The sequence below is a fragment of the Mobula birostris genome, chromosome 25 (assembly GCF_030028105.1).
Source record: "Mobula birostris isolate sMobBir1 chromosome 25, sMobBir1.hap1, whole genome shotgun sequence".
Classification (NCBI taxonomy): Eukaryota; Metazoa; Chordata; class Chondrichthyes; order Myliobatiformes; family Myliobatidae; genus Mobula; species Mobula birostris.
In genome coordinates this window covers 39,412,433-39,425,933 of record NC_092394.1, presented here as the reverse complement: position 1 = coordinate 39,425,933, position 13,501 = coordinate 39,412,433, and the positions used below count along the sequence as shown (strand labels likewise).

At 43.5% G+C, this 13,501-nt stretch overlaps 1 protein-coding gene across 16 annotated transcripts in view; it reads right to left on the bottom strand.

Moving 5' to 3' along the window:
* Positions 1-13,501, bottom strand: part of LOC140187721 (uncharacterized) — a 241,503-nt gene that overhangs the window by 64,243 nt on the left and 163,759 nt on the right. For all 16 annotated transcript variants that reach the window (XM_072243320.1, XM_072243319.1, XM_072243332.1 and 13 more), the window contains one exon: positions 12,367-12,426. In XM_072243320.1, coding sequence (XP_072099421.1) covers positions 12,367-12,426 — 60 coding nt within the window. The remainder of the gene's footprint in view (positions 1-12,366; positions 12,427-13,501) is intronic.

Here is a 13,501-nt window from a genome sequence, read left to right as displayed (position 1 = left end):
ATACATGTGATGCTAATGCATCAAAGTACAGGAAGACCACCCAATGGTTACAATTAAATCATCGAAAAAGGGAGAGATACCATTGAAAATAGGCAAAGTGTTGGATTTCAATTGCTCAGTAAAAAGCACCATCACCACCAGCATTGTTGAGCACAGTAAAGGATCAGCCTAGATGAAGGCTACCATCAGCCCAAAGCAGAAAAATGATTTGATGTTTGAGATGGATAAACTATTGGTGATCTGTGTGATTTGTTCAGACTTGGGGACAAGTTCCACTTATGACCATCTGTAAGCACAGAACCCATGACGCAGGGACAACCTGTATTAAATTTCCTTACAAAAGAGGTTTAAAACAGGCCGTTGTAGGGTCAGGACCATGTCTTTTAATTCTGGAGGAATCATCTCTAGTCTGCAAAGTCACAACTACGGACTCTGCCATGGAGTCTGGGCACCCTTGCAGGTGGGCACCTGAACGGGTTGGCAATCACGCACATGAGTACGCACGTTCCAGCCAAATAGTGTCTCATTGTGGTTGTATTTAATACCCTTCCTCCTGTTTCAGTCTTGACCAAAGCACAGTGATGTCAACACACTCCACTTACCTCTGTCCTTGTTCCGGAAAAGAAGACTACAGTTTAGATTGATTCTGTAAAGGAGCGGAATTTACCTAGCGTTAAGTTACTGCTTTTGTGCAGCCGTGTCAGCGTTAGCTTTTAGTTTGAAAGTTTTAGTTAACAGCTTTGTTGGCCTATGGTTTATCATTTTTCCTTTTGTTCTCATTAAAATTCAGTAAACTGTGCATCCGCTTCTGTGCCTTTTGCTCTGCACTTGAGCCGAAGACACACATCCTTGTCAGAAAGACTTGCCCACCAGAATGGACCCAGTGGACAGAACAGCTGATGGTGGCCCTGACTTTTGCTGGTCATGTAGGACAGAAGTTAAAGTCAGTGGAGGCTGCTTTGGCAGAAGTGGATCATGCAGTGCGACAGCTACTTGCAGAATGACAAGCCCAACCTAAAGTGAAGTACGTGGAGAAGGTAAAGTCAGTAGAGTTTGGGTTGGTTGAAGTGTCTCAGGCAGTTTGACAACTACTCTCAAAGCTACAAGACAGTCCAAGCAGGAAGAACAGGCATCGGCCCTTGCAGCTGCAGTTTGGTAACTTACCACGGATAGCTGGGAGCAGGTGACAACTATTACTGCTCTCATGACCGCGGTTCAACAGCTCACTACTGGCAGCCAGAATCAGGTGACAGCTACTACTGCTCTTACTACCACAATTCAGCAGCCTTCAGCCAGGTCAACCCCACTCTTAGATCCTCCACTTTAAGTTTCATCAACATCAGCTAGGAATGCCCTGACTCCTGAGACTCCAGATCAGAAGCGAATATTCCTCCACCAGGGAGATATTCCGGTGACCCTGACGACTGCAGGAATTTTATTACGCAGTTTAAGCTGACTTTCCAAGCCCAGCATGGTCAGTTCAGCGATGATATGCATAAACTGGCTTAAATGGTTAATCTTTTAGAAGGACCCACAATCAGCCTGTTTAATGCCCTACGGAAACAAGGTTCCCCTGCAGCCCAGTCATTCCAGCAATTTGTCGTCAAGTTCAAGAGACTATTTGCCCATCGACTCCTGGACCTGCACCAAGGGAAAGGGACAGTGAGGGACTTTGTGGTATTATTCCACAGTTGAGATGGGATGGAACGAGAGATCTCTTATAACTACTTTCCAGTGTGAGCTGAGCGCAGATGTCCAACTTCACAGTACGTGATAAGCAGGACAGCTTGAATAACCTGATAAATCTGGCCATTCGAATTGACAGTGGGCCCTAAGCTGCCTACTTTTCAGATCTCCATCTCTCCTCATCCTCTCCACCCAGTACACAGTCCGCAGAGGAGTCTATGCAGGTGGGAGCATGGACCTGTCCCAGGAGGAACAAGATCAGCACAGGAGAACAGTTTCCTGCTTCTACCGTGGTGCTCTGGGACACTTCCGGACATCACGTCCTAAGCACCCAGTAAAAGAGAATATCTATTAGGAAGGGGAATTCTGGTGGGTTGATTCTCCCTGTAAGCATCCTAAAGTTAGTAACTTTAAATTCCTGGGTGTCACTATCTCAGAGGACCTATCCTGGACCCATCATATAAATATAATTGGAAAGAAAGCACGACAGTGCCTCTACTTCCTCAGGAGTCTGCAGAGATTTGGCATGTCATCAAAAACCTTGGCAAACATCTATAGATAGTTGGTGGAAAGCGTGCTGACTGGCTGCATGATGGCCTGGTATAGGAACACCAATGCCCTTGAGTGGAAAATCCTAGAAAAGATGATGGATTCAGTCCAGTACGTTATGGGTAAAGCCCTTCCAACCACTGAGCATATCTACATGAAACATAGCCATAGAAAAGAAACATCCATCATCAAAGATCCTCACCACCCAGGCCTTGCTATTTTCTAGCACTGCCATCAGGTGGAAGGTACAAGAGCCTCAGATCTCACACCACCAGGTTCAGGAACAGTTCCTACCCCTCAACCATCAGGCTCTTGAACAAAAGGGGATAACTACATTCATTCTACTTCTAGGGTTCCCACAACTGACAGTCTCACTTTAAGGACTCTATCTTATTTCATGCTCTTTCATTTTATGCTATTTTTCATCCTTGTTATTTATTGCTATTTATTTAGATTTGCATTTGCCAAGTTTGTTGTTCATTGATCCTGTTTACGGCTACTGATCTATAGATTTGCCAAGTCTGCCTGCAGAAAAAAAGAATCTCAGGATAATGTATGACGACATGTATGAACCCTAAACTCTGCTTCTGAACTTTTCAAAAAAAATAGTGTCATGCTTCCAGCTTCCTTGTCGTAGGGGTCCCAGAACATGAGTTTCAGGCATTTATTGACTCCAGGGCAGCCAGGAACCTCATGGATATCTCTCTGATGGACAGTTTCTACTCGGCAACTGAGAGAGAGTATTGATGTCAAGGGTCTGGATGGTTGGCCTCTGGGCATCGGTGAGATCCACCTTTCCACAGAACCCCTCCAAATTGTGCTCAAAGGGCAATCATAGAGAACAGCTCTGCTTCTGTCTTACTGATTCACCTCAACTGCCACTGGTGCATGGCCTTTCCTGGCTATCTGGACATAACCCATGGATCAATTAGTCCTTAAAGGTGCTCCAAGAGTAGGGAGCGGCATGTCTAACTACCTTTCTGGCTCCAGCTTAAGCCCCTACCAGCATATCTCCTCCTGTGCCTACTGCTAGTGTCGACCTTTCTGGTGATCCAGATTAATATGCTGACCTTCCTGAGGTCTTCGATAAGAAGGCCACCTCGGTACCTCCATGCCAGCCATACGACTGTGCCATTGACCTCTTACCTGGTTCCAGTTCTTCCTGGGGTTAATTCTTTTCCCTCTCTCATCCTGAAACAGTGGCCATGGAAGAATGCATAAGGGAGGCATTGGCCTTAGGATTTATCCATCTGTTAATCTCGCCAGTGGGGGTGGCTTCTTTCTTCTGAACAAGAAGGATGGCAAGCTCCGTCCCTGCCCTGATTACCGGCCTTTCAAAAAACATCACTGAAGAATCCATTACCCTCTTCTGCTGCTTGTCTCAGCATTTGAACATCTCCTGGGATCAACCATATTCTCCACGGTAGACCTGCGCAGTGCTTACAACTTGGTTTGCATCTGAGAAGGAGATGAGTGGAAGGCAGCATTCAACACCTCCACTGGCCCTGTGATGCCTTTGGGTCTGGTCATCACCCCTGCTGTTTTTCAGGCCCTGGTCAACGATGTGCTCCGGGACATGTTCAATCAGTTTGTTTTCATGTATTTGGACGACAATCTTATATATTCCCGCTCTCACCAGGAACATGTCCAGCATGTCTGGAGAGTTCTCAGATGGCTCCTCGAGAACAACCTTGATGACAAGCCAGACAAGTGCAAGTTCCACAGGGAGCAGAAGTCATTCTTGGGCTATATTCTCACTCCTTCCAGTGTTCAAATGGACCCCAGTAAATCTCAGGCAGTCACATTATGGCCCAAATCATCTACAGTAACGCAGATGAGGTGCTTCACGGGGTTTGCAAACTTTTATCACCTCTTCATCAGAAACTTCAGTTCCATTGCGGCCCCCATGATTGAACTCACTGATGAGAACTCTGCAGGATTCCTATGAACAAGTAAAGCAGATCAAGCATTATCAGAACCAAAGCGATGCTTCACTACTGTCCCAGTGCTGCAGCATCTAGACTCATCCCGTCGATTCACTGTTGAGATTGATCCATCAGGTGTCATCATTGGAGATGTACTCTCCCAGTACTCTTCTGTGAACCCTTGTGCTTTTCTTTCCCAAAGCTTGACTCCTGCAGAGTGAAACTACACTGTTGGGAATCGAAAGCAGTTGGCTGTCAAGGAGGCCCTGGAAGTTTAGTTACACTGGCTAGAGGGGGCAGAGCGCCCCTTTCTGCACTGGACAGAGTATCCATTTGTCCTCCACTGGCATGACCTCCTTTGAAAGTCAGAAGAGATTTGAGCCACCACTCTTTCTTGCCGTGGGGGTTCCCACTGCTGAACATTTGGTGCAAAGCTACAAGTGCACATAGAGATGGGCCAGGGCTTCTCTGCTGCACACTCAGAAACAATGTGCCTGGTAGGCTGATCAGTTCCACTGACAGGTGAGGCCTCTCAAGCCAGGGGAAAAAGTCTGGCTGGCGTCTAGAGACCTTCCTTTGAAAATAGAGAGAGCAGCAAGTTGACCCCACACTACCCGAGACCATTCATAGTGAAGAAGACTTTCAATAAGCCTCCTATAGACTACGTCTACTACCATCAAGGAAGATTCACCCAGTGTTCCAAGTTTCCCAGCTCAAACTGGAGACCTCCTCCTCCCTTGCTTCAGTTACCTGGGTTCTTGGTCTATTCTGTGCGGTATCTCATGGCATCTCGCTAGGTGCGGGTCAAAGTCCAACATCTTGTGGATTGGGAGGAGTAGGCCCTGAGGAACAATTTTGGGTTCTGAGCCTTGGCATCCTCGCTAAGTCCCTCATCCAGGACTTCCATCAGGCACGGGTCTCTGGTGTCTTGGGAGCTGTGGCTAGGAAGGAGGGCCCTTTCACAACCATGGAGTCTGCTGCAGAGTCTGGGCAGGCTGCAGGAGAGGGTTGGCACGTTCCAGTCAATTAGTTTTTCATTGTGGTGGTATTCAACTCCTCTCCTCTCATTTCAGTCTTGTTGAGTTTTGACCAAAGCACAGCGACGTCAATGCTCCCTGCCCAATGTAGTCCACGGTCCGGATGGTAGACTACCGTTTAGATTGACGTCATCAAGGAGCAGAATTTATTGTGTGTTAATTTTCTGTTTCTGAGCTGCGGTGTCGGCGTCAGCTTTCAGTTTGAGAGTTTGAGTTAACAGCTGTTGCAATAGTGTTTATTATTTTTCCTTTGTTCTGCACAGTTCTTATTAAAATTCAGCGAATTGTTCATCACTTCAGTGTCTCTCCAAAGCACCTGGGCCATAAACGCACACCCTTGTCACATAGTGAAAATTTGTTCTGTTTTCAGGCCTCATTAAAAACCATAGTACTGTATACCACCAACATTTGCAGATCATTAACAACACTCTAAACTCTCCCATCCACCATGGGCAACCAACAGATTTAATATCTTCCCAGGTTTAATTAATGACAGAAATATGTGCAGTGTCCTAGTTGGTAATTGTTCATGCTAGCATTTAGTTCATGCTGGGTAATTCAATTTAACTGGGTCAAAAAACCAAATAAACCCAAATATATCATGGAGAGATGAAATTCCATGATGTACGTTAGGGAAGAGATGAAATTTGCCAGCTAAGAGTTGTTGTAGGCCCACCAAGCATGCACTTCTTTTCTATAGAATGTTTCTGCATAGGAGGAGAAAACTTATTCCGGAAAAACAACCTTGAGGCACCAGGCAACATCGAGAGTCATTTGAGGAGCACAAACAAGTTTAGGGCACAAGCTGAGCCTGAAAAAAATGAGCACAATATATCAATGTGTGTGTGCAAACATACCTCAGATACTGGCACCAATATAATGGGGTTGCAGCCAGCTCTGAAGGAAAGGAGAACCACTGCCTTGGCTGGACAAAGGTTGAGGCAATTGGAAGTGCTGGCCCGTAGGGGACAAAGCCTCATTACAGGGGAGGTTTCTGAACATGATTATTAATGAGCTCTCCAGATGCATTGCGCAATATCAAGTCTGTCTGGTTCAATAAGCAACAAGGAATCCATGAAGAGCTTCTCTTCGGAACTTACATAGAGCTGAGGGAGACCCACATTACTTTGAAAGTAAATCATGCTTCGGTGATAGGAAATGCCTAGCCTTGCAGAGCAACTGTGTCGTCTTTTCTTTCACGGAATGCGTATTCTAGCAGCAGCACCTGTGTGAGTGCCTATAATGTGCATGTGCAATTTTTCCATGGTGTAAAGGTAAAGATTGATTTGCTATTGAGTGTATCCCTTGTTTAACTGAAACCAGTATCATTTGCACCTATTGCTCAGTTATTCTTTTTCGTCCAGTTACGATCAGTAAATGCACTTATTTTGGAACCAAATGTGTATCTGTGCTGTTTTTTGTATGTTTCTGCCTGATCAATAGCAGCTTACAGAACAATCCAATCCCCCGACTAATCTTCCCTCCCTACATTCCAAACAACTGCCCATAGATTCCATCACTCAGTAAACCTACCAAGCCATGTCTTTGGGATATGGGGGATGCCTGGAGGAAGGTCCTATGGTTCTAGGGAGAACATGCAAACTCCACACATACAGCGCTGGAGGTCAAGATGGAGCTGTGAAACAGCAGCTCAGCTAGCTATGTTAATGTACCATCTCTATACATATCGATCTTTAAATATCTATTTGTATACTTGCCTCTATTCTTAAATACACCATTGGTGAACATCTGGAAAGGTCTGCTTGTAATGAATGTATTTGTCATTTGACAAATACCAAATGGAAACAAGTTTTAATCGCAGAAAAGCCTCTAACAAAGACTCAGATTTAAGATTTGACTGTCTGTTGACTAATCATTCAGATCAACAAGTATTCAAGGGCAATTGGCTCCTTAAAGAATTCTGTGTGTTTCTAGACTCGGGTTTTTTTCCATCTCAATTCCACGAGGCAACTCATTAAAAGACCAGGTTTTGTTTTGTTATGTTAGGTCATCCAAGTGAAACAATATGTGTCTGTCATTTTATCCAGATGATCCAAAACATGCCAGAGGCGACTGATTGCACATGAAGTCAGAACAGAAAACTTTGGAAATATTGGCAGGGCAGGCAACAGCTGTCAAATAAGAAGCAGAAGTTAATGCTTCAGGTCAAAAATCCTAATTAAACATGAAGCGGTTAATGTCCGACACAGCTAAAAACAGAAGTGTATTCTCATTATTCAGTGTTTCTAAGGAAGAACATTCCTTTTCGCTTCATCAGATAGTACATTGTTTTGATCCCTTTGAAACACTTGACCAGGATTGTTTTAAACCTGAATGGGAGGGCGGCGTACCCAGAATTGATCACAATAGCAGAGACTTGCAGATGGCAATGTGTACTTGTTATTGGAAAACAAGTACAGAGAGCTGCAGGTTGTCCAGAAAACAAGTATGGAGCGAAGAAAATTCTCAGCCACTGAACAGTAAAGCTAAGACCTCCAAAATTAGAGTCTCTTAGTTCCAAAATTGAGAGATCATAGATTCCAAGTCTCTTCTCAGAAAATGTGCATCACCTTGGTTTTGTGTCAGACCTGGTCAAGCCACAAACATAGGAGCAGGAGTAGACAACTGGCTGATCTACCCAAGGCCTGAACGCTTCTGTTGTGCCAGTTCCTCATCACCCTCAATTCTCCGATCTGCCAAATATTTATTGATTGCCTCCCTTTAAGTACTTCCACTGATCTAATTCCCACAATCTTTCTGGAGAGAGAATTCAAAGCATTTCTGCAAAAAGAAATTCTTATACTCCTTGGATTTAAATGACTGAGCCCTTATTTTGTATGGTAAATATGTCCCTGCCGGACTCTCCCTCTGGTGGAAACGTTTCAACATCTACCCTGTCACATGCTTCCCTAAGATCGCTGTATCTTTCTTTAAGAATACCTCTCATTGTACTAAACTCCACAGGGTTCTGCACACTGCATCATGGATACAAAGAGCAAGACCAACACCAACAGGCAAGCTATCATAAAACTTCCACTTGCACGCAACTCATTGAAACAATTCTCATGTGTTATTAAAAAAACAAATTACCAACATCATCACCTCTCAAACCTGATAGAAAACCTAATATTCTTCTTGGAATGACATTTACAATCGTCACTATATCAAGTACAATCTGAACAACATAATACATTGCCATATTACAGAGAAGGTTCAAGAACATCTACAAACCATCAACCATTCAGTTCTTGAAATAACTAGCAAAACTTTAATCACTGCAGTTTGCACCACCATGATCAGTTGGATCACTCTGCACTTAACAAGATTTTTTTCATTCTAATTGTGTTCCTTTTTTTGTAAAAATTGTGCATAATTTATGCTTGCTATATTTTTATTGTAAATTCTGCTGTATGATGCAATGTGTCTGTGATGCTGCTGCAAGTTAAGTTTTTCATTGCACCTGTCCAGACATATATATGTGCATATAATAAACTTAACTATGAGGGAACACATCTTGTCACAAATCCCAAGTTTTCCATTTTATTTTCTATGCGAGCACAATTTAAAAAAATCAAACATGAGGAAACCTGCAGATGCTGGAAATACAAGCAACACGCACAAAGTGCCGGTGGAATGCAGCAGGCCAGACAGCATCCATAGGAAGAAGCACAGTTGATGTTTCGGGCTGAGACCCTTCGTCAGGACTAACTGAAAGAAGAGATAGTAAGAGATTTGAAAGTGGGAGGGGGAGGAGGAGATCCGAAATGATAGGAGAAGACAGGAGACGGAGGGATAAAGCTAAGAGCTGGAAAGTTGATTGGCAAAAGGGACACAAGGCTGGAGAAGGGAGAGGATCATGGAATGGGAGCCCTAGGGAGAAAGGAAGGGGGAGGGGAGCACCAGAGGAAGATGGAGAGCAGGCAAGGAGTTATTGTGAGAGGGACAGAGAGAGAAAAAGGGAATAAATAAATAAGGGAAGGGGTAAGAAGGGGACGAGGGGCATTAACGGAAGTTAGAGAAGTCAATGTTCATGCCATCAGGTTGGACGCTACCCAGATGGAATATAAGGTGTTGTTCCTCCAACCTGAGTGTTGTCTCAGCTTGACAGTAGAGGAGACCATGGATTGACATATTGGAAAGGGAATGGGACATGGAATTAAAATGTGTGGCCACTGGGAGATCCTGCTTTCTCTGGCAGATAGAACGTAGGTGTTCAGCAAAATGGTCTCCCAGTCTGCGTCGGGTCTCACCAATATATAGAAGGCCGCACCAGGAGCACCGGTCATAGTCTATCACCCCAGCCGACTCACAGGTGAAGTGTCGCCTCACCTGGAAGGACTGTCTGGGGCCCTGAATGGTGGTGACGGAGGAAGTGTAAGGGCATGTGTAGCACTTGTTCCGCTTACAAGGATAAGTATAAGGAGGGAGATCGGTGGGAAGGGATGGGGAGGACAAATGGACAAGGGAGTCATGTAGGGAGCGATCCCTGCGGAAAGCAGAAAGGTGGGTGAGAGAAAGATGTGCTTGGTGGTGGGATCCCGTTGGTGGTGGCTGAAGTTACGGAGAATTATATGTTGGACCAGGAGGCTGGTGGGGTGGTAGGTGAGGACCAGGGGAACCCTATCCCTTGTGGGGTGGCGGGAGGATGGGGTGAGAGCAGATGTGCGTGAAATGGGAGAGATGTGTTTGAGAGCAGAGTTGATGGTGGAGGAAGGGAAGCCCCTTTCTTTAAAAAAGGAAGACATCTCCTTCGTCCTGGAATGAAAAGCCTCATCCTGAGAGCAGATGTGGCGGAGACGGAGGAATTGCGAGAAAGGGATGGCATTTTTGCAAGAGGCAGGGTGGGAAGGGGAATAGTCCAGGCAGCTGTGAGAGTCCGTAGGCTTATAGTAGACATCAGTAAATAAATCAATAAATAAAATTGAAAAAATCAAATCTGTTGAGCATAGAAAATCCTACTGCAACATGCCTTTAAAACCTGTGTTAATATGACTGCCATGACACAAAATACATAAATAACAGCAAGATACAAACATCGGACCGGGGAAAACCATGTGGCTTCTTGGGTCTCGGGCCAAAATGCCGACTGTTTATTCACTTGGGAATAAATGGGAATAGGGACTGATGAAGGAGAGGTGTGTGGGGGGTGGGGGGGATGCATTACCAGAATTCTGAGAATCAATATGGATGCCATCAGGTTGGAGGCTACCCAGTGTCCAACCCGAGTGTGGCCCTACACTTCCTCCCTCACTAACATTCAGGGCCCCAAACATTCCTTGCAGGTGAGGTGACAATTCACCTGTGAGTCTGTTGGGGTCATCTACTGTATCTAGTGCTCCCGGTGTGGACTCCTCGTTTCTCAGTGAGACCTGACGTAGACTGGGAGACAGCTTCACTGAGCACCAACACTCAGTCTGCCAGAAAAAGTGGAATCTCCCTGTGGGCACCCATTTTAATTACATGTCAGTCCATGGCCTCCTCTACCCCCTCAATGAGGCCACACTCAGGTTGGAGGAGAAGAACCTTGTATTCCATCTGTGTAGCCTCCAACCTGATGGCATGAACACCAATTTCTCAAATTTCTGGTAATGGCCCGCCCCCTTCACTATTCCCCATTCCCACTTCCCTCTCCCTCCTCATCTCCTTACCTGCCCATCACCTCTCTCTGGTGCTCTTCTCCCTTCCCTTTCTTCCATGACCTTCTGTCCTCTCCTATCAGATTTCCCCTTCTCCAGCTCTTTCTCTCTTTCACCAGTCGACCTCCCAGCTCTTTACTTCACCCCTCTCCCACTCCCAGTATCACTTTGTGTTTCTTCCTCCACTCCCCCTACCTTCTTACACTGACTTCTCATCTTTGTTTTCCTCCAGTCCTGATGAAGGGTCTTGGCCCAAAACATCAACTTTTTACACTTTATCACATTCAGTTTCAGTTCTTTGTGAGAAATCAGTTGCATCTGGCTATAAACAAGACTTACTGCTTATGTCTAGTTACTTCTAAATAACTGCATTGTGTATTATTATTGGTCGCCAATGAAATGAAGACAAACTGCTGAAATAAAATGTTGGCAAAGAAATAATTTAAAGGAAATTATCAAAATAATTGACACAAGCTTCAAATACAATTGTAAAGTAATGAATAAGGTAATAAATAATGAATAAGATAATTGCTTTGTTTATTATTTGTGGAAATAAAGACTTTGGGCAGTTCCTGACCCTTCTTCTAGTTCTGCAGACTTCTGTGATATGATAGTGCATTACTTCCTTTATTTTGACATTCCATTAAATATTTAGATTCAAACATCTCATCTTGGAATATGTCCATGATTCTGACTTTCATTTCTTGCTTTTCATGTGGTGAGATATCCTTTGGCTTCTCTCTTAAAAGAACAGTGCAACTACAACAAGACAAATTGTGCTTTAACTGCAATTCCCCGTGCACTCTGGCAATGAATATAGTTGGTTCATGGAACCATAATCTTGAATCAGAAAGCAGCTTCTCAGTGTTAAATTCTATGCTGCCGAATTGCAGGTTGATATTGTTTTTAATGACACTTTAGAGATAAATTGGGAAGGTATGATTGCAGTACTTTGAAAGGTTTACCTCTTACAAAATTGTAACTAGAATTCAAATGTATTTTTGATGCAATTAATTGTTCTGGTACATTTGAAACTCATGAAAAACTTCAGCATTGAATTTTTTTGGTTACTCATACAGCAATAGTTTAATATTTTCATACAATGTATGAAGTTAGAATGATTTACCTGCATATTTAGTATCTCTAGCTGCAAGAGCACCCTCAATAACAAGGAACTGACAAATTATGACAGAGCAGAGTTGGGGCTCATACAGATTAGAACATTTATAAATAATATTAAGATTAACAGCAACACCCCATTTCAGCACAGCTAATACTTTAAAAATTGCAATTTGTTGAAATTCAACTAAACAGGTACATTAATCTTTCACAACACAAAATGGAATAAAGAAAGGCTGGTGTGGCATATTTACTGATAATTCAGGCTCTCCGGCCATATTGGTAGTTCTGATGTAAGATGGATAACAGTCACGATGGTATCTTAACACGATGGCTGATGGAGTGCATAGTAAAACTGACAACAGTAATACTGAAGTTTGCATTCAGTGATGGCAATGATTAAGTAAATGTTACCTGGATAACCTCCAACTACACCCCCTGGAAACTCTCTGGGCACAGCTCCTGCCACACCAGCTGCAAAGTCAGCAGAGCAGAGATACAACAATTAACATGTGTATAAAACTGAACTATCCGTGGAATACATTATTGTTAATTAACACATTAGGCACAGAAACAGGCCATCCAGCCATTGTTTATCCTCCATTTCTTCCACCCTTCATTACCAAGTTGTCATCAAAAAACTGTATTTTTGTATACAGTACTCTCTCTGTTGCTTCTTACTGTTTTGTGATAATACCTAAAGCTGGTCAAAGTCCTCTAACCAGGGACTTGATGCGTTTACCTTATCTCAATTTTCTTCAGATTTAATCCTCTTGAAATAGTTGTGTCGCAAAACAGGATACACAGTGATTTCACTAAGTATAAATTTCTACACTTACTGTACCTACTTCTTCCTGTCTAACTTTACTCAGTTTAGATTCTTCTTTGGAACTCAGTAGGCCAGACAGCATCAGTAGAACATTTACTCTTTTCCACAGATGCTGCCTGGCCTGCTGAGTTCCTCCAGCATTTTGTGTGTAGTACTTTGATTTCCAGCATCTGCATATTTTCTTGTTTTAGGTTTTTCTTCCTCCAGTTACTGTGACCTCCGTACTGTCATACTGTTCTTCTGCACAATAGTTCACAATGTGTGGTATTACTAACACACCCTTTAACAAAACTTGAATGCTGCTTTCTTTTGCCAAAAAGCCAAATCATGCGAAATGTGATCAAATGCTCACATGCCTTCAGATCATCATCTTAACTACATCTTTGCTGTATTTAAAACCTGGATGTAGTTCTACACAATAGCATTGTGGAAATACAGAACCTTCAATAGTTCAAGAAGGTAACTCACCACCAACCTTTCAAGTGTAATTAGGGATGGGCAATAAATTCTGACCTCACTAGATAAAGTGTGATAGTAAAAAATGCATTCAAAATTTGTATTATTGCAAATATTTCTCCAGCTTATATATGCTCTGTGAATGTCCAGTACATGACCGTAACAACTCTACCATCACAAAAGCCACCAACAAATAATAAATTCTCATTACTCAATAAGTTCCAGTCAAGATGGCACCTGTGTACAATGCTCCTTTGGTTGACA